Source organism: Rhinolophus ferrumequinum, chromosome 17, assembly GCF_004115265.2.
Source record: "Rhinolophus ferrumequinum isolate MPI-CBG mRhiFer1 chromosome 17, mRhiFer1_v1.p, whole genome shotgun sequence".
Taxonomy (NCBI): Eukaryota; Metazoa; Chordata; class Mammalia; order Chiroptera; family Rhinolophidae; genus Rhinolophus; species Rhinolophus ferrumequinum.
Genome location: NC_046300.1, coordinates 40029189 through 40049923, shown reverse-complemented (window position 1 = coordinate 40049923; position 20735 = coordinate 40029189). Strand labels below are relative to the sequence as shown.

Sequence of the window (20735 nt, the reverse complement as noted above, 5' to 3'; positions counted from 1 at the left end):
AGGGGTCAAAGGCAAGGTCATTTCTTGTGGTAACAAATGACCCCCGTCACAGTCCTAACTGACAGGAAAGGGCATTGAAAGCTACAAATCAGGAAGGCCACCTTTTAGCAATTAGAATCACCACAACCTGAGGATCCTTCAGTTCCGAGTTTAAGCCTAAAAGAGGCTTTGGTGAGGTTTGCAAGATTTGGGGTTTTTTGAGGTAATGACACGTTGGTCAGAGATAGGATTCCAAATTATACCTTGGCTGAGAATAAAAAAGCACTTGCAACCTTAACTACAGAGCTGGGGCCTGAGGCCTCTTTAATAAGAGAACGCCTCGTTTGAGTGCTGGATTGGATTTCTCAAGCTGTGTTTCTGCCAGAGGAGCCAATGTGGCATGCCATCACCTCTGCTCCTGTTCAGGAGCTCTGGACCAGGCCCCAAAGATCGGAACCAGCGCTGTGCAGTGTCACACCCGGGGGCACCAGCAGTGCTACGGGCAAGACCACAGCCATCTATGATAGAATTTGTCAGCAGCCTCCAGATCACTGAAAGTGCTGCATTTTAAGGAACTATTACGGATCACTTTTAACATGCACGGACAGCATTCTATTTCTGGCCTGAATGGACTGGGTACCCGGACGGACCTTCTGAATAAAAATGACTAACATTTCTGGTTATAAATGTAAAATAGGTTTTTAAATTTACTTTCAAATTGTGGTCAAATACTTATAACATAAAATGTACCATCTTAACCATTTTCAAGTGTGCAGTTCAGGGGTACTAAGTGCATTCACACTGGTGTGCAGCCCTCGCCATCATCCATCTCCCAAACTGAAACTCTGTGCCCACTAAACACTAAGTCCTCATTCTGCCTTCCTTCAGCCCCTGGCAACCCCCATTCTACTTTCTGTCTTTATAAATTTGAGTGCTCTAGGGACCTCGTATAAGTGGAATCCTATAGTATTAGTACTTTTGTAACTGACTTATTTAACTTAGCGTTAAGTTCCTCAAGGTCCATCCATGTTGTAGCACATGTTAGAATTTCTTTTTTTTTTTAAGGCTGAATAATATTCTATTGTATGTATGTACCACATTTTGTTTATCCCTTCATCTGTCAGTAGACGTTTGTGTCGCTTCCACCTTAGGCTATGTGTGTGAATAATGCTGCTATGAACACAAGTGTACAAGTGTCTCTTTGAGACCCTGCTTTCAATTCTTTTGGGTGTATACCCAGAAGTGGAATTGCTGGATCATATGGGAGTTCTATTTTTAATTTTTGAGGAACTGACATACTGTTTTCCTTGGTGGCTGCCCCATTTTTCATTCCCACCGAAGTGCACAAGGGTTCCCATTTCTCCACATCCTCGCCAACATGTTATTTTCTGATTGTTTTGATAGTAGCCATCCTAATCCACATCAGGTGGTCTTTCCTGGTGGTTTGATTTGCATTTCTCTAGCGATTAATGATGTTGAAAATACCTTTTGTGTACTTATTGGTCATTTGTAGGTCTCCTTTGGAGAATGTTCAAGTCTTTTGCCCAGTTTTAAATCAGGTTGTTTTTGTTGTTGTTGTTGAGTTGTAGGCGTTCTTAAAAATTCTAGATCGTGACCCCTTATCCGATATATCGTTTGCAATCATTTCCTCCCATTCTGTGGTTTGCCCTTCACTTTGTTGTGTTTGATGCACAGAAGTTTTAAACTTTGATGTAGTCCAATTTATCTAGTTTTTCTTTCGCTGCCTGTGCTTTTAGTGTCATATCCAAGAAATCACTGCCAAATGCAACATCATAAAACTTTTTCTCTAGGCTTTTTTCTAAGAGTGTTAAAAATAGCTTTTAAAATGTGTTGATTGGCAGATTAGTGCGGAATATGAGCAATGAATGAGAGAAAGCGGGAACCTAGAGCAGTATGCAGGGGACTGAAGCCAGCTTTCCTTTTGAAAGCATCACGAAAGAAGATTGATCGATTGATGCACATTGACTTTAGGCTCAGGGTCCCTCTGGGAAGTAGATGGGGGAAAGAGGTGAGAAGCAGCTGTAGAGAAGTGAGACAAAGCTTTAGCTACTGTATTTGTAAAATCTGCCATTTTTATTCCCTAAAAAACTACTTCCTAATGGTGGGTACATGGATGTCAGTTCTATTATTTTTGCATTAAATGTTTGAAATGTTTCAGTAAAAATACATTGTTTTTCTTTTTTTAAAGAATATCTTGGAGCATATCAGTCAACAAACAAATGAATTATAGCTGGAACACATGATGTAATATGCTTATATTCAATGTTAAGGTTAATTAAGTAAACATGTTTTAAATGCATGACTCACTAGTCTGGCAACTTCTGGGTTGCTCAGCTGAAGGCCCCAGATGCAGATCTGTTTCACCAGCGTGTAACACTCATCTCGAATCGTCATGAGCAGAGGTTCCAAGGAAATTGGTAAGATGCTTGGCAGGGAGTCTTCAGGTCTTACAAGTATAAACTGTAGTGTAAAAAAGCAAAAAAAAAACTACAGGTGGACATCATAAAGACACATCCATGCATCTGAATATGTAGAGAAAGGATATTGTCATTAGGCAACATTAAAAGAACATTTAAAATAGTTCTTAATTTTGGAACAGGTGTGAATTGGGGTGGTAATTCAACACAAACTTATGAAGTTCCTGCCATATACAAAGCTCCATGAAAAGTCCTACAAGGCAAAGATGTTTCCATTATTGTGTCAGAAAATCGATCTAGTGGGTTGCAACCAGCTTTTTCTTTTTTCTTTAATGAAATAGGAAAGAAGAGAAATTATCTGAGTGTATCCTATGCAGTAAGGAACGATCGTCTCATGAGACTTTTATTTTAATAATATTCAAAATCAAAATAGAGACCCAACCAAAGTAACTCACCCAACATAAACAGCCCTTATGGTCAAACGCATTCACACCTTTCCTTATATACTGGGTCATGATGTTAATTGCATTTCTGATGGTGACTGTAATTAAAAGTGTTTAGAAAACATTGCTGGAGGGATTATAAATTTGAACAAGAGTTATGATTAATCCTTATAATTTAGTAATGGAGGCTAATTATAAAAACTACAGTACAAAAAATAAATTTGTAATTATTTTACCACAAAAAGGATGGCTCTGGGAAGCTCGTCCACTAGGATAAGCAGGGAGACGTGTATGAAGCGGGGAGCCCAGAGAAGCAGCTGCAAAAGATGGAATTAGAAAGACCTAGAAGGGCAGATGGGGAAGAAGGAGTAGAGGAGGTAGGTAGAGAGGCAGAGGATGAAGGAACAAGAGGGAAGGGGACAGCTGCCCTGGGAAGTGGAAGTTCAGGTTAAAGAGAGATGATTAGAAAGGAACTTGAGGAGGTTCTTTTTGTGTGGGGTACAATGTAATTATCCTCCCATCCCCAAAAACACATTCAGGAAAAATATGGGTGGCATGGATTTGGGTCAAAGTCACCTTAGAATAATGATCTTTTAATTTTTTCTTAAGTACCTGTCTCTATCTACTTTTGTTTTATCCATTGTCTGGCTTAGCACTCAGCATTTGAGGAACTCAGCAGGTATTTGATTATTAAAACACAGACCGTGTTTCTGGGCTGGTGACAGAACAGGTGTAAAGCTGCCCAGTAAGTCTTTGGGGACTAGATTCTCCGCTGCCACTCTATCCGGTGCCCCTTCCCCAGAGATGACCCTTTAGTTTCATGTTGGCTTCTCCTATTTTCCCTTCACACCCAATCCTTAGACGTAGTCTCAGAAAAAAATACGACATCAGATTTTTTTTTTGAAATCCAGTGCTTTTTGGAGTCAGAATGCTATGTTTGCTGATCTCACTCCAAGTAAGATGGGACACATGGTAATGCAGGTCTGGCCTGATGACATGGACACGTCAGCTGTCAAGGGGAGGAGACAGGCACTTGGAGGGGGCAAGTGGGGTGGCTGGAGTACTGGGGACCGAGGTTCTGCAATGATGACAAAAGTGGTGCTTTTGAGCTGGGCTTTCCAGATGTTGAGTGGGAGGAGGGGCAGGTTGGCCATTCCAGACGTGAAGTGGTGTGAGACGAGGCAGGCCTGTTGGAAACTCTGGGATGGGTGGTAGGAGCAACAAGGCAGAAGTGCTGAGCAGGGCTGTGGTCCAGAGCCAGGCTTTGGAATTCATTCAGGCAGGAACACACAGAGGGGACGACACCACCCGTTCTGGGCTTGAAGGTACTGAAGAGCCATGTTCCTTGGGCGTAAACTCTTAGTTGGTTCACTTCAGAGAAGAACGAGGGAAGGAGACCATACACTCACCTTCCTGAGAATCTGTTCATTGTTGATGCTGGTTTTCAAGTCCATTTTGATGGCTGGACACACGGACGTCTGAGTCTGGGCACAGTGCTTCTCATACGTTTGCAGGAACTTATTAAGAATTGGAACGATTGGCAGCGGTGCTCCTTTACTTTTTCGTTTTCCTTCCTTTTCTCTTGGCATTGTTTTATAGTGTTAGATTCCACCTGGGTTCTGCAAACAGTAACTCACCCTGAAAACCAACACACAGATATCTTTTTAAAAAGCATATTGCACGTCCTTCCCTAAAAATTGGCAAGTATTGCTGCACACCCTTCTCTAAAAATCTGAAAAGTGCTTCATCAATCTTAAAATGGGAGTAAGGAATTGACAGAAGACAGTTGAGTGGAATCATTCAATTTCCAATTTCTATATTCATGGATCCATGTTCTTTCTTTTAGATTCTTTAAAATGGGGGCCGTACCCATGGAACTCAATTATAAAGGAACACATTTAACATTAATAGTGGGTAGTAAATATTACCAAGGACATATTGATTTTAAAATGGCATAATTCTCTTTATAGACATAACTCTTGCCAGGTAGTATATCATAGTGGTTAAGAATGTAGGTTTTGGAGGGGAGCAGACCTGGATTTTAGTCTTGTCCCTACCACTTGACTCACTGGGTAGCTTTAGATAAGTTATGAAGCCTCTTTAAGCCTCTATTTCCCCATCTTTAAAATGGGTTTTGGTTGTCATAAGGATTAAGTGAGATAAATTTATAAAGCACTTAGCACAATGCCTGGCACAAAGTGGAAGTGCTAAATAAACTTTATTGTTATTTTTAATGTTATTATTCAGCTGGCTACAGGAAGTCACCCAATCAGTACCGATTTTGTCCTTTTAATTATCCAGTCCCAAAGGGTCCTTCCACGTGATAACTTAAGGTATGTTGGGTCTCTGAACTGGGTTCACAGAGGCAAAGGTTTATGGGAATTATTAGAGTTTTCCCATTTCGGAAAGTGTCCAGCTAGAGATTATCCAAAAATGTATTTATTATCTTACATCAAAAAGGAGCATCCCAAAGAAACTGGAAGGAGGCAGGGGCTGTTTAGAAAAGCAAACATTAAGAGGGATACAACTTCTTTGCTACCACTGCCCTTCCTTTCCCTGCCTGCAAGACTGCAGCAGCCTGCATGCCTCCCTGAGGTCTGCTCCCCACACAGTGCCAGAGTGATGTTTTTCAAATATAAATCAGATCACGTGACTCTTCTGTTTACATTTCTACAGTGGTCTCCTATTACATTTATCTTTACTAAATTTATGTTCACTTATTCCATCAGTTATTGAGAGGGGTATTTAAAAGTGAATTTGTCTACTTCTGCTATGAATTCTATAACTTTTTGTTTTAGATATTTTGAAGCTATGTTATTAGGTGCCTACAAATTTAGAATTTATAAATCTTCCTGGGGCATCTACCCTCTTGCCTTTTTTTTTTTTTTTCAAGGAGGGCACAGGTTACAGTGGCCCATGCAGGGATCAAACTGGCAACCTCGGTGTTATCAGCACCACGCTCTAACCAAATGAGCTAACTGGCCACCCCCCCTTTTGTCATTCTTTAATATCCTTCTTTATCTCTAGAACTGCTTTGTATCTCAGAGCCACAGTTCCCAAACTGTGTACTGAGGCACTTGGAGGCACTGCAAACTTACAGGGCACTTTGGAATATTTTAAATTTTCAAAGGAAAGCTATCGACATCTGTTAGATGCCATGTGAGCTACATGGAGGTAGTTCACAGTTTCAAAGTAGATCACACTTGTATTAGGATCCTATTGCTGCATAATAAATTCTCCCATCACAAGTGAAAAACATTTTGGAAAGAGAATGAACCCAGCAGAATGTAGACATGCAGGTACTGGGATAAGGGAAAGGCATAATATTATAGCTCTGGTTGGGACTTTTCAGATTGTCTAATCCAGGAAAGCCCTCACTAGGATGAGCAATTGTCCCAGGACTTTGAAGGCTAAAATCCGGAAAGCATTGGGTGAACCAGAATGGTTATTCACCGTCCCACTCCCCCACCCATGGCTGTCACCCTCCTGTAACCTCAGAATTCTGCTCATGACTACGCTCCAGGAAGCTGCTGCAGAGTCACCAAACTTGGCAGCTACCCAGAACCTACTGGCCACCTCGAATCTGGTCTAACTTCTTGTTTTACACATAACAAAAATGAGGGCTTGAGCAGGAAGGGAAAGAAGGGACTTGCTCTGGCTGAGAGCATAGCTGGGCCTGCTGACTCGCATGATTATTTTTTGTAAGCATCCCAGGTGACGCTTATCATCGGGCAATTGCCGAACAAACACATGGCACCATGGGAGACTATGCAGGTGGGAAGAGGGCCTCCCAAGCTTTGGGTCAAGAGGAATGGGTTTAAATCCTGTGTCTGTCAATTATTAGTAGGGTGATGGTGGGCCATTGACCTCACTTCTCCCAACCTCATTTTCTTCGTCTGTAAAAAGGGTGGGAATATTACCTCTTTGGTATTTGTGAGGGTTAAATGAAATAACATCTGAAACGCTTTTTCCTCGGTAACATGGGGATGATGAGGAGGATGAAGACTTGTTATGAGGAATAATGAATTAGTACATGACGGATGCCCAGAACAGAGCCTGGCACGTACTAAGCACTGGGGTGGCGGGCCTGGGGCATAGCAAGGTTAAATAATTTGTCTGAGGGCAGACACTGGGGAAGTGGGGCAGCTGGGAATCAAATTAGGCAGTCTGGCTCCAGAACCCTAATTCTTAACCATTCTAAGATGCCACCTGTAAGGTACAGTTATGGACTGAACTCCCCAGATTCACATGTGAAGCCCCCATTGTGATGGTATTTAGAGATGGGACCTGTGGGAGGTAATTAGGGTTAGATGGGGTCATAAGGGTGGGGCCCTCATGTTGGAATTAGTGCCCTTATAAGAAGAGACACCAGAGTCCATTCCTTCCCTCTCCCCCTACCTCCACCTTTTTCTCCCCTCCCTCTCTCGTTTCCTCTTCTCTCGCCAAGCTGTTTAGAAAACCACCACCTATAAGCCAAGAGAAAAGGCTTCAAAATTAACCTAACTTATTGGCATCTTGATCCTGGATTCCCAGTTTCCAGAACTGTGAGAAATAGATTGCTGTTGTTTAGGCCACCCAGTCTGTGGTATTTTATTATGGGGGCGGGAGACGAAGACAGGTACTATACAATATTGCTGTTTAAAAGATGAAATATTTCTCACTAGCCTTTTCTGGGTATTCACAAAAGTACACACACATACGTTCTGTAACTACTCTATTAAGACCCTTTTAAACCTTGAGTTTCTCACTTCATAGTTTATCACGAGCATTTCTTTATGTCATTCCCATATTCAGTAACTGTGTGGCCCAGGTTAGCAACCACCTGGGCGCTCAAGACCAGCACTGATTGGCTGGTTCGTTAATGAATATTTATTGGAAGCCTAAGGAATTGGTGCCCCACTCTGCTAAGTTTTCTTCCCTCATCTGACTGTGACTTTCCTGGGGGTGAGTAGGGGCAATTCCCAGAAGGAGGGGGAGAAGGGCCCGCTTGAGTGCCCGCTCACCCCGTTCCAACAGCTGGGGTTCCCCTTCAGAGTCCCAGGGGACAAGGAGGAGGGCAGCGGCAGGCTGCATTCGCTCCTGCGCCAGAGCTTCCAGTGCACGCAACAATGACAAAACATTCCGGGAAGAATCCTGACAACCCACTCGAGGCCGGGACACACCTAGCTGCGGGGCGCCCTTCTGCCCCCACCCCCATCGCAAGTCCGGGGGGGGGGGGGAGCCGACGGGGTACCTAGGGTGGGGAATGGGGCGGCGTGGGACGCGCACAATCCCGTGGAGCCCAGGTCCCAACTCCTGTCCGGAGCAGCTAACCAAGGGCCACACAGTTTCGGGGGCACGCTCCCCGCCCCGGGCCTGCGCCCCACACTCACCCAGATGGCACAGTCACTGCGTCGCTGGCCTGGCCGGCTTCCCGCGTGAGTCCGGCGCCATGGAGACGGCAGCCTGGGGCAGTCACAGCGAGGGGCAGAGGCTGGAGAGCGGCAGTGACCTGCGAGGCGCCAGGCGCGGAAGGGAGAAGAGTGGGGGTCTGGAGAGGAGGGGCGGCTGCAGAAAACGTCGTTCTAGAGTTCGTGGGGGCACCGGTTGGGACTTTGAGGACTGACGTCCTCGCTGCAGGTCAAGGTCGTCTAGGAGGGGACAGAAGTTGGGGATCCGTATCCCTAGTCATCGGTGGGGCAACAGAAGTCTCCAGAAGACAGGTGTCTCAGCCTGTTACCCGCCCGCGTGAGGTCCGTTGTGGGCCGCACCACAGCCCTTACCTCGGTTTCGACGGCGGTCACTTCCTACAGCAAAAGGCAGACGCCAGCTGCGGGGGATTCTCCTGCGGCTTTCCCCCTCCCCAATCCCAGGAAGGAGGGGGCAGCAGGATAAAGGAAGCGCCCCAGGGGCTGGGCCTGTGAAGGTGAATACTGAGAAGTGCAAAAGCAGTTATGGCTTTCTTTGGGAAGAAATGGATGGGGGAGCAAAAAAAAAAAAAAGAATTTTAAGAAATCTTGCTGTGAGCAGTGGCTTTGGGGCATGTGAAATTTAATGATTTGGGGCAGACTCAAGGTCTCCCCCCAAATATCCATTCCCTAATCTTAGACAGCTGTGAACATGTTAACTTACATGGCAAAAGTGACTTTGCAGATGTGATTCAAGTTACAGGCCTTGAGATGGAACCATTATCCTCGATCATCTGAGTGGGGCAAATCTAATCACCTGAGTCTGAAAACATGAATCCGGAAAACTTCCATACTGTGGTCAGAAAGAGATGAGAAGAAAGGTCAGAGAGATGGAATGAGAAGAACTCTGCTGTCTGTTGCTGGCCTTAAAAATGGAGAATGCAATCTTGCTATTTGTGACAACATGGGTGGACTTGAGGGCATTATGCTAAGTGAGATAAGTCAGACAGAAAAAGACAAGTACAGTATGAGCTCAGTTAGATGTGGAATCTAAAAACCAAAAACAAAACAAAGAAACAAAAACAAACAAAACCAGCTCACAGATACAAAGAACAGATTGGTGGTTGCCAGAGGCTGGGGATTAGGGAGTACTGAGAGAGGGCAACATGGGTGAAAGGGATCAAAAGGTACAAACTTCCAGTTATAAAATAAGTCATGGGGCTGTAATGTACAGCACGGTGACGATAGTTAATAATACTGTATAGTATACTTGAAAGTTACTAAGAGAGTAAATCTTGAAAGTTCTCATCGTAAGAAAAAAAATTTGTAACATATGGTGACTGATGTAACTAGATGTAATATGATGATCATTTCACAGTGTATACAAATACTGAATCATATTGTACACCCGAAACTAATAGAATGTTATATGTCAATTATATCTCAATAAAAATAAATACATACCTATGTAAATAGGGAAATAAATAAAATAAAATGGTGCAGCCACTATGGTGGTTCCTCAAACAATGAAAAATAGAATTACCATATGATCCAGTAATTGCACTTTTGGGGATATATTCAAAAGGATTGGAAACAGGATCTCACAGGGATTATTTGTGCACTGATATTCATAGCAGCATAATTCACAGTAGCCAAAAGGTGGAACAACTTAAGTGTCTATCAACTGATGAATAGACAGACAAAAATGTGGCATATACATACAACGGAATATTATTCAGCTTTAAAAAGGAAGAACATTCTGACACATGCTGCAATTATGCTAAGTGAAATAGGATGGTCACAAAAAGACAAATACTGTGTGACTCCACTTATAGAGCAAATTTATGGAGACAGCAGAATGGTGGTTGCCAGGGGCCGGAAGGAGAGGGAATGAGTTGTTGTTGTTTAATGGCTATAGAGTTTCAGTTTTGCAAAATGAAAAGACTTCTGGAGATGGCATTCTGAATGGTGGTGCTAGTTTAACAACAAGGTGAATGTGCTTACTGTCACTGAACTGTACACTTAAAAATGTTTGATGTTAAATTACGCATATATTTTATCACAATTTTTAAAAATGTAAAAACCATTCTGGGCTCATGGACTGTACAAAAACAGTGGTGGGCTATAGTTGTCCTATAGGTTTGTATTAGCGTCCGATCCTCCCTAATTCAGACATGCCCCAAAATTCCACGTGGCAAGATGCAGTCCCCAAGGAAGAAGTTAGGCGGATAATCTTTGTTTCATAGTAAGTGAAAGCAATGTGCTATTTTATTGAAAAGTGGAAATAAACGCTGACAAGTGCTCCACAAACATCAACATGGAGAAATACTTTTGAGCTTTTTTCCTAAACCCGTTTGCCTTCCTTCTTGAGGATGAAAAACTGCCTTTTGCTGAGCCTTTCCCTGTCATGATTTGGGGTATGAATACCCTGCCTTTAACCGTCAGAGCATCTTTGCCCTTCTGGTTCTCTCTGTTATTTTTGGAGATGAGTGTGAGTTACCAGGTACTTTTTTGCCTCCTTGGCAATAACCTTGTGTTCTTTAAAAAGCTCATTGCAGACCCATTGTAGAGGAATGGCAGAGCATGTGATTATAATACACCAGCTGCAAGAAATACTACATGGATCTGCCCGCCACTCCTTAGGAAGTTACTTCATCTCCCTCAGACTTAGTTTCCTGTTTGGTAACATGGGTCCAATAACATCTACTCACGAGGCTGTGTGAGCATTAAAGAAGGTTTGTAAAACAGGCTGGCCGACACACGCTCACTTGTTGGTTATGAATGCCACTGTGGCTATGAGATAATGTTTCTTCCTTCCCATGCCCATTAGACTCACACTCACCCATCATTTGCCCTTGAATATCCTTTATCTGTCTTTTGGTGTCAACAGTTCTCCCCAAAAGTCTGCACGTTTCCACTTCAGCCAGCAAGAGTAGGGACGCCAGCAGAAAGGTGACCAGTTTCTCTAAGAAACAGTCAGAATTGCCAACCCATACATTTTTAAACTTCACTGATATATCACTGATATATAATAAACTGTAAATCTTTAAGTGTATAATTTGATGTTTTGACATATGTAATCACTTACAAAACCATCACCACAATCAAGTGAGCATATCCAGCACCCCTCAAAATTTCCTTGCGCCTTGCAGCCCCTCCCTACAGACAACCTGCGTTGTCACTACAGAGTAGTTTACAGTTTCTAGGATTTTAGACAAGTGAACCCCACAGCACGTCCTCTTTTTTTGCCCCGTTTCTTTCACTCAGAATAGTGATTTTGAAACTCACCCCTGTTGTTGAGTGTTAGTAGTTCTTCCTTCGTATTGCTGAGCAGTGAGCGTTCCATTGTTGGGACATACCACCGACGATCCATTTCCCTGTTAGAGGACATTTGGGTTGTTTCCATTCTTTTGGCAAGGAAAGCTGCTATTACCCTTCCGTATAAGTCTTTGGATATGTTTTTGTTTCTCTCCATCGAATCTTAAAAACCAGTATTCTCTCCAAATGTCGGTCGTGTCCAGCATTTTTCTCAAGAATGTAGAGTCGGGGTGCCCCTGCGCTTGGGTCAGACTCTTGTCATTTAGGTTTTTATCAGGGCTGTTCTTCTCCGTGCTGTCATCACAGTACAGAGCATGCCCCTTTTTCTCTCACATCACGCACATTAGCCACTTAGGTCGGTAGGATTTTTAGGCAGGAGGTTTATGGCAACCCTTTTAAGGATCTGCACTTAAGGATTCCTCCCAAGGGCCTGGCTCCAGACAAGATCTGAGGCCTGAATCTGCAGCTGCTCCTGGCTTCTCAGCTCCCCCACGAGGCAGAGAAACAAGGGGAAACTGAGGCACAGAAAAAAAGGAGTATCGCTTGAAGTTGTTGTTCTAGGCGCCCTCTGCCAGGACTGCCTTCCCTTTCCCACTGGCTTCACCTTGCATTTTATTGAGAAGCAAGATGCCTGGAGTGACGTCACCTAAAAACAAGAGTTGACACATTAGGGTCTTTTTAACTGGAAGGGAATGTCTACATTATTTGCCAATTAACTCCTCGCTCCTCCTCAGGGGCGTGCTTTAGCCCCAGGGTTCTATAATCACTTACGAAATATTTCCACTATCATGATGCTCACCCCAAAATAAATAAATATCAGCACCCCCACAGATGTTTCCTTATTTGCCGAAGGAAAAAGAAGATAAACACAGTTATTGTGACTCCAAATATTTGTGTAAAAGGCACCACACTAGAGCCTTCCTAAGTACTCCCAACAACAATATTTTGGGAACTTTAATTTTTTATCTCTGATGGCTCCATGCCACTTTGATTCAGCTTCAGGTTTTACCCCTCAATGTTAACACCTAGATAAGTCAGAAGAGTTTGGGGAGATGGCCTGGTACTTCCAGGAATCGCCTTCTCCACCCCCATACCTGGAGGCTGGTTTCTCCTTTTCAGCAGTGTCAGGGGGACACCCAGGGAGTCTACAGAATCTGGAGACTTTTGCAGACAGGCTCACTGATCTAAAGTAGGGGCTCTCCAAATTGACCATCAGAATTCCCTGGAGTGCATGTTGACTAGCAGGCTGGGCCCCACCCGAGATGTGACATCTGCATTTCCATCAAATTCCCAGGTGATGCCGCCGCTGCTGCTGGTCTTGGGACCTCACTTTGAGAACCACTGATCTAATGCTTCTCTTTCTTTCCAAAGCTCCTTAAAACGATAACTCACAGCTGTGGAACTGATTTTGCACAAGCCTGAAAAGAGACTCTGCCTACTTGGAGGTTTGCGCTGAAATGCTGGCTTTAGTTGGGAGGTCAGGGAAGAAAGACCACTTTGCTGGTGCCCAGGCCTGGGTTAAGTAAGTCTCAAGAACTCAAGAGTCTGCCTGGTACCCGACAACTTTCCGGAAGGTACGCAGATTTGGGAACTCCCTGAGGATGACTGCTGGGAGAGATTTATGCTGGATTCTCTGTGGCTATCTGAAGTTCACCATGTCTGAACGCAGTCTTTGGGACTGAGCCAGAGAGAAGAGGGAGCCTGAGGCCTGCGCCTTGGACCCCAGTCTGTGTGGGCTGCCCGAGAGGGTGTCCTCAGGCTGGGCAGAAAGCTCTGTCAGTGACTCAGGCATTGGGAACTAGTGTCAGGTCAGGTGAGTCCAGTGAGCCTAAGATCTGGACGTGGAGGAGCGAGGGGACGTGGGCTTGTCAGGGGCCACCCTGAAGAGTTGAGCAGACAGTGTAGGGAAACAAAGGTGGAAAGGGCTTCTGAGCTTGAGGGCAGGGGTGGCTCAGGCCCCAGCCTGCCCAGTGTCCTGTGTCTGAGCCTGGCAAATGAGGCACTGTGCAGCTCTCAGGGCACTCGTTGGGTTGACCTAAGGACTCCAGGCCCTCTTGCTGCCACCGTGGCCCTCCTGTCTCCCTGGGTTCTGGCCTGGGCCCCTGGCTGTGACATTTGATGGTCTCCTTACCTGGGCTATCTTCCACACACTCCCAACCCCTGGACCCATTCAGACCCCAGTTGAATACATTCCTGGATTGTATAGTGTCAGGCCTCCCAGGAGCCTTGCCCAAACCACTTCCTGTTTCCTCAGCCAGCTTCCTCATTCCTGTTCCTTGATGCCCCCTCTGGACCCCTCCCATTTGGAGGCTGCTGACTGAGCCTGGCTGCATCCTGTGACTTTGCCCCTTGCTTGTCAGTGAGAACTGGGACTCACTGGCACTGGGGTACTCACCAGCCTGCTTTGAGGTTCTTTCCGTCTTCACCCATGGGGTCCCGAGGCCCTTATCTGTTAAAACAAGGTCTCTACAGCTCAGGCAGAGTGGTACACTCCTTCAGTGAGGACCCCTCAAGTTGAGTTAGTGTTGAGGGGATGAAGGAGGTGCTACCAGTGTTTGGGGCTCCTCTCCTGAGACTGGGGCATGGTCCTCATAGTGATAATGGTAACGCAGGGGTTCAGAATGAGCCACCCCAAGATACGCCTTAGTGGTATGTGAATTATTTTGAGCTAAAGGCAACCAAGAACCAGTGGGCTCAAGGGAAGCTTCTGACCCCCCCATAATTATCTAGAAGAATTCAAATTAGGAGCCTAGCCCATGATAAGTTATTACTAGAAATAACTCTTGACCTTCCTATATGGACGAGCAAGCTGATAATTACTGAACATGTCCTCTCTATGCAATGACTTTCCGAAGCCCAAAGGAACCCCAACTCATCCCTAGCCCAGAATGTCTTACATACCTTGATTTCCGTTTCCATCTCTGAACCTCTCATACATGTAGGGTCTCTGACTCTCTCATGTATGTGTGGTTGTCATACATGTATATGTAATTAAATGTGGTCACGTTCTCTTGCTGACCTGTCTCATGTCTATTTGATTGTTAGATGAGCTGACAGAACCTTGAGGATAGAGGAAAGCTTCCTCCTCCCTCACCATAACATTTATTTAGAAGAAGCTGTGTGCAGCAGTTCAGCAAAGGGCATGATAGCACGGTCCCCCTGAGCCTACTGTGTGGCCCTAAGAGAGGCTCTGGGAGCCTTGAAGGGGAGTAGATAGAGGCCCTTCACGGGCCTGCAAGTGGCTCCTGTAAGCCCAAAAGGGCCCCTCACCCAAGTCCATTTTGTCACCTTAAGATGACAAATGAAGGGTTCCAGTGGAGAGGCTGCTAAAGGACACCTCTTTCTCCCGACCCCACCCCACAGGGCTGGTTGAATTGGAATTGCAGGAAAACTGGGTCTGGGTTTGAGAAAACTGCAATTGGAAACTTGAATCCCCCCCAACTGCTAGGATGGCTGAAAAAGTTGACTGAATTTTGGCACTTTTATATACTACTGTATAGAATTTAAGATATGCAGGGGCAAGCTTGCTTCCCTCACCGCATTTTCATGGGCTGTTTGTAAAGGTTTTCACATAAATCTCAATACGTGGATAAAATACTTTCAGAGTGGTTAGATCTGACCACTTCTCTCTCTTAACTGAACAAGTCTGTCCTTAAGCATTTAAATAAAATAAAACGTCAAAAATTTCCAAGGTGCAAGTAAATAGGGCATTTAATTGTGATAGTTTGAAACAGTGAATGATTTGCTTCATTTTCTTGCTATAAATGTTTTTGAAATTTAGCATTTCCGTTGTTTTCTTTTAAACTGCCACCAAAAACAACTGAGTCCCAAAGTGATCGTTACACTATTATTGGTTATAGGTTTTAATTTCCTCCATGTTCCCCATACATAACCAGGGGTCGGGTGGGGAGGGGCTTGCGGTAAGAAATAAAGCCATCCAGAGGATGGGGAAATGCTGGGTCTATGCCTCATCTTTTTTGATCACTGGAAGGGCCAACTGTCATCCAAAATGTTGTCCTCTGTGACATCAGAATTGTCAGTCCCTTCAGCTCCTTATCTGAGTCCAAATAATCACCTTCACAAGTTGGTGCCAGCTTTGCTGTTTTAAGGCAGCTTTTTGTCTACAAACTATTAAAAGATAAACCGAGGCAAACATTTTAAGCTTTGATTTGAGCAAAAATCAGTTGGAATCAGGCAAACCAGAATTGATTCGCTCTCTGCCCACAGGAGCCAGGGGCCCCAGCCTCTCCTCAGCCCAGAGTTTCAGTGGTGGAGAGAGAAGTCACCATAATTTCTGGCTGTGAAAACCAGTAGAGAAAGTAGCTGAGATGGTGGGTGGCTACACTCCCAGGAGCTCCTCTTAAAGGGACTGGACATGGACTTACTTGCTGACGGACTCACTTGCTCTCGCTGAGCTCCAGTACTGGGGTAACAGCTGGAAAGACACCAGGAACATGCAGAAAGGAACTGAATTGTCTAGCTCCAGGGTGAGGGCTGGAGGGGCAGCTTTCTGGAAACCATTGTTTCTTTGTTGATCCCTTCCCCTCCCAGCATGCAGATGCAGACAGACGCCAATCTGAGTCTCCATTAAACTGGCTATCACCTTTCTTCTGCCCTGCCCTATTGATTCTGAGACCCCACCCCACCCAACTTTTGAGCACACCCAAGCTGCATCCAGTGGCTTTTCTGTATAAATGGCTTGCCTTGGCTCATGCTGCAGATATTCCTAAAATCTCTCAAAGGTTCACAAAACCCAAACAAGCAGTATCTGGCTTTAGCGTGTTCCATACCTCTGGTTGAGCAGCCCTCAGCCTGGCACCAGCAACAGCTGGCCTTGTTTCATGGCTTGGCCTCTCAAGGCACCTCCAAGCACAGTTTGAGTGGTGGCCATCTCTGGATTGCTTTGTGGCTCATGCCAAGTAGTCCTGGGCAGGGCACAGACTGCAGCTGAACTTGGCCTGCAGTGGGTCACCTCCCAGGAGGTCCCAAAGCTGGCAGGTCCAGTGGCCAGCTTCAGACTGGGCTGCAGCATCACTTGGCCACTTTCAAGGATGACACACCCAAAAGGCAGATTGGGAAGACAACAAGAGCCCTGCTAATGTGAACTCTGTCGGGTCAGCCCCTGCACAACAGCTCCTCCACTGTAGTCACAGCCAGTCCTCACAACCAATCAGCCTGAGGGCCAGTCCCTCCCAGTGACATGCAAACAGCAATCAAGTCTCAACTATAACAAGTGGGTACACAAAACCCACACAGAGGACCCACCTAGAGCATCCATCTCTGGTGACCAAGGAGACTGTACCACTGGGTCCCACAGAATACCTACTACATAAGGCCATTCTGCTAAGACTGGGAGGCATAGCAGCTGTACATATAAACAAACACAGGGAGGCAGTCAAAATGGGGAGACAGAGAAACATTTCCCAAATGAAAGAACAGAACAAAGCTCCAGAAAAAGAACTAAACAAAATGGAGACAAGTAATCTACCAGACGCAGAGTTCCAAACTGGTTATAAAGATGCTCAGTGATCTCAGGGAGAACTTCAACAATGAGATAGGAAACATAAAAATGGAGATAGAAAACATAAAAAAGAACCAGTCAAAAATAAAGACTACAATAACTTAACTGAAGAATACATTAGAGGGTATCAACAGATTAGATGAAGCAGAGAATCAAATCAGCAATTTAAAAGACAAGGTAGCAGAAAACACCCAATCAGAACAGCAAAAAGAATCCAAAAAAAAATGCGAGTTTTAGGGGTCTCTGGGAATCAAGCATAACAACATTCACATCATAGGGGTACCAGAAGGAGAAGACAGAAAAACAAGGAATTGAAAACCTATTTGAAGAAATAATGACTGAAAACTTTCCTAACCTGATGAAAGAAGGGGATATTCAAGCTCAGGAAGCACACAGAGTCCCAAACAAGATGAACCCAAAGAGGCCCACACCAAGACACATGATAATTAAATGTCAAACGTTAAAGAGCGAATTTTGAAACCAGCAAGAGAAAAGCAGTTAGTTACCTACAGGTAACTCCTATAAGAGCTCCCATAAGATTGTCAGCTGATTTATGAACAGAAACTTTGCAGGTCAGAAGAAATTGGCACAAAATATTCAAAGTGATGAAAAGCTAGGACCTACAACCAAGATTACTCTACACAGCAAAGCTATCATTTAGAATTAAGTGACAGATAAAAAGCTTCCCAGATAAGAAAAAGCTAAAGGAGTTCATCATCACTAAACCAGAATTACAAGGAATCTTAGAGGGACTTCTTTAAGACTAAATAAATCAAAAATATGAATAATAAAATGGCAACAACTACATATCAACAATTACTTTCAATGTAAATGGAGTAAGTGCTCCAATCAAAAGATAGGGTAACTGAATGGATAAGAAAAAAGACCCTTACATGGGCTGCCTACAAGAGACTCACTTCAGATCAAAAGACACATAGACTGAAAGGGATGGAAAAAAGTTATTTCACGAAAATGGAAACAAACAAAAAAGCTAAGGTAGCAATACTTATACAAGACAAAATAGACATTTAAAACAAAGGCTGTAAGAAGTGACAAAGAAGGACCAGTAATCCCCCTTTAGGGTAATTATCTGAAGAAACCCAAAATGCTACTTCCAGGGGATGTGTGCACCCATATGTTCATTACAGCAGTGTTTACAATGTCCCAGATGTGGAGGCAGTTGGGGTGTCTGTCAATGGATGCATGGATAAAGAGGAGGTCATACATATATCCAGTGGAATATTGCTCAGCCAGGGAAAGGAAAGGGTTCTCACATTCTGTGGCAGAATGGATGGACCTGGAGGGTATTGTGTTTAGTGAAGTATGTAAGACAGCAAAAGACAGATGCAATGTGATTTCGCTTATATGTGGCATTAAACAATAAACAAACAAAATAGAAACAAACTCAAAGATACGGAGAACATTTTGATGGTTGCCAGTCGGGAGGAGGGCTGGAAATGGGTGCAAAAGGGGAAGGGATTAAGAAGTACAAATTTGTTGTTGTGAAGCAGTCAAGGGGATATAGGGTACAGCATAAGGAACATAGCCAATAATATTGTAATAACTATGGATGGTGTCACATGGGTCCTAGACTTATTGGGATGATAGATGGGAAGGGTGTTGGGGGACAGGGTGAAAAAGGAGAAGGGATTCAGAAGTACAAATTGGTAGTTACAAAATAGTCACGGGATGTAAAGCAGTGCATAGGAAATATAGTCAATGCTATGGTAATAACTATGCACAGTGCTGGGTGGGTACTAGTCAGGGGATCACTTCTTAAATTATATAAATGCCTAGCCACTGTGCTGTACACCTGAAATTAATATAATACTGAATGTCATCCATAATTAAAAAATTATAAAAGGGGGAGGAAGGTGAAGAATAAGAGGTTCAAATTTCTAGGTATAAAACAAATAAATCATGGGGATGTAATGTACAGCATTGGGAATATAGTCAGTAATATTGTGATAGCGTGGTACAGTGTCAGATGGCTGCTGGACTTTCACGGTGATCATTTCTTTAGGTAGTAAATATTGAATAACTCTTGTGTACACCTTAAACTAATACAATATTGCATGTTAGCTATATTTTAATAGAAATCTTAAAAAAAAGAATCCGTCTAAAATGATGGCTGTTTGTTTTTTTGACAGTGCAGGCAGTGTGGCCTTCTCAGTTCTGGGTAGAGTTGAGAAATATATTAAATTTGGAAAAGAATGTTGTTCACTCCAGAGAATTCTTCCTTGATGAGCAAAACCTTTGTATCTAAGACTGAACTCCATGTCAAAAAGTAGGTCAATACAAAAAACGTACAAAAGTTTTGATATTACAAAACAAAGAGGAACTGAAATATACGGCAGAAAACTAAACAAACCTTAATAGCACTTTAGTCTAATTCAACAGGTTACATACACTTTCACTGTTATTAATGTAAAATATAGGCATAAGCTTAAAATATGGTGGCAAATTGTTTCACCAAACTTAACAAAGTCAAGTGGCAAAATGACAAGCCAAAGAATGAACCTTTTCGCTACAAAAGAACAAACCTCAGATGAGAATTTGTGAGAAATCAAGACTAAAGGTCTCTGAACATTGGTCAGTTTATTTGGAAGCATGTCATGTCTACCCACGACAGGCTATTCTCTGAAAGGTCAGCACTGGCCATTGCCTTGGAGTAGCAGAGAAACTCAGCAGTAACCGGAACACAGCTGTGCGAAGCTATGTCGTGTCTTATTCTTGTGTACACCTAAAGGGACTCTGCTTGGCCTCAGGTGCCTCTCATCTTGGAAACATGGACTTTGGAATGGGAAACTCAATTCAAGTATGGCCCGTCCTCTAAAAACACTAGCCTGGTTACATCACAGAACCCTGTCTTTAATGTTTTTGACAAGTTCTATTCTAATATATGGGCTAGTATGAAATGGGATTCTAGTGCTTCAATAAAAGTAAGATCCTTAGAGATTCAGAACCGTATTCCTTCCTCTTTATTAACCTTAACCTTTTCTGGAGTTGCGGGGCTAAGTTTTATGGAGGTTTATTTAGAGATGCTAAAGAGGGCTGCTGAAGCACTATGGGGAAGTATTCTTGCTTCTCTTGTTGGCGGCACAAGTTACTGACTAACCTGGTTGTTGGTGCTGTCACTATATTCTCGAGACAATTCAGCAAAATGGCATGACATGGTTCAAATTAGTACATCCAGAGGGATGCACAGAGGGATGCATCCAGAGGTGAGCTACAGGGTAGGCTCAACTGCGGTAGTCAATGCAGGACCTGAGGAATGAGTTGACTTTTTTGAGAAGAATAGAATGTAGCATTCTTCAAAAAGTCTAACAGGCTGAAAACCTCAGCTCCAAACTATTTGCCCAGACAGGAGCGGAATATATTCCCACACATGGGACCTGCATGGCTCTAGGGAATGACAGGGTCCTGCATGGCACACTGTAGGTCTTCAAAACAAGTCTGCTGGATGAATAAACAAATTAACGACCACAGTCCATCAAAAATCAGCCTAGTTAAAGGCAAGAATACTGAGGCCTTCCCAGATTGCTTCAGTATTCTTTGTAATTGAGGATTTCTCACATTTGCTATTCCCTTACTAATAGGCAAGGTACAATAATTTTAAACAAGAATTCCTAAATAAATTAGAAAGAGC

At 43.8% G+C, this 20735-nt stretch overlaps 1 protein-coding gene across 4 annotated transcripts in view; it reads right to left on the bottom strand.

Annotated features, from left to right (window-relative positions):
• The window catches only part of LOC117036621 (uncharacterized), a 36284-nt gene extending 27294 nt beyond the window's left edge, over window positions 1-8990 (bottom strand). The window contains exons 1-4 of one of the 4 annotated variants that reach the window (XM_033131647.1): window positions 8972-8990; window positions 8233-8646; window positions 4270-4498; window positions 2308-2460 (exon numbers count right to left, since the gene is read on the bottom strand). In XM_033131647.1, coding sequence (XP_032987538.1) covers window positions 2308-2460; window positions 4270-4449 — 333 coding nt within the window. In that variant the 5' untranslated portion in view covers window positions 4450-4498; window positions 8233-8646; window positions 8972-8990. Of the gene's footprint in view, window positions 1-2307; window positions 2461-4269; window positions 4499-8232; window positions 8742-8971 lie in introns of those variants that run through there. The other 3 variants (XM_033131648.1, XM_033131649.1, XM_033131650.1) reach the window with 3 other exon arrangements.
• Between the last annotated feature and the right edge of the window lie 11745 nt (window positions 8991-20735).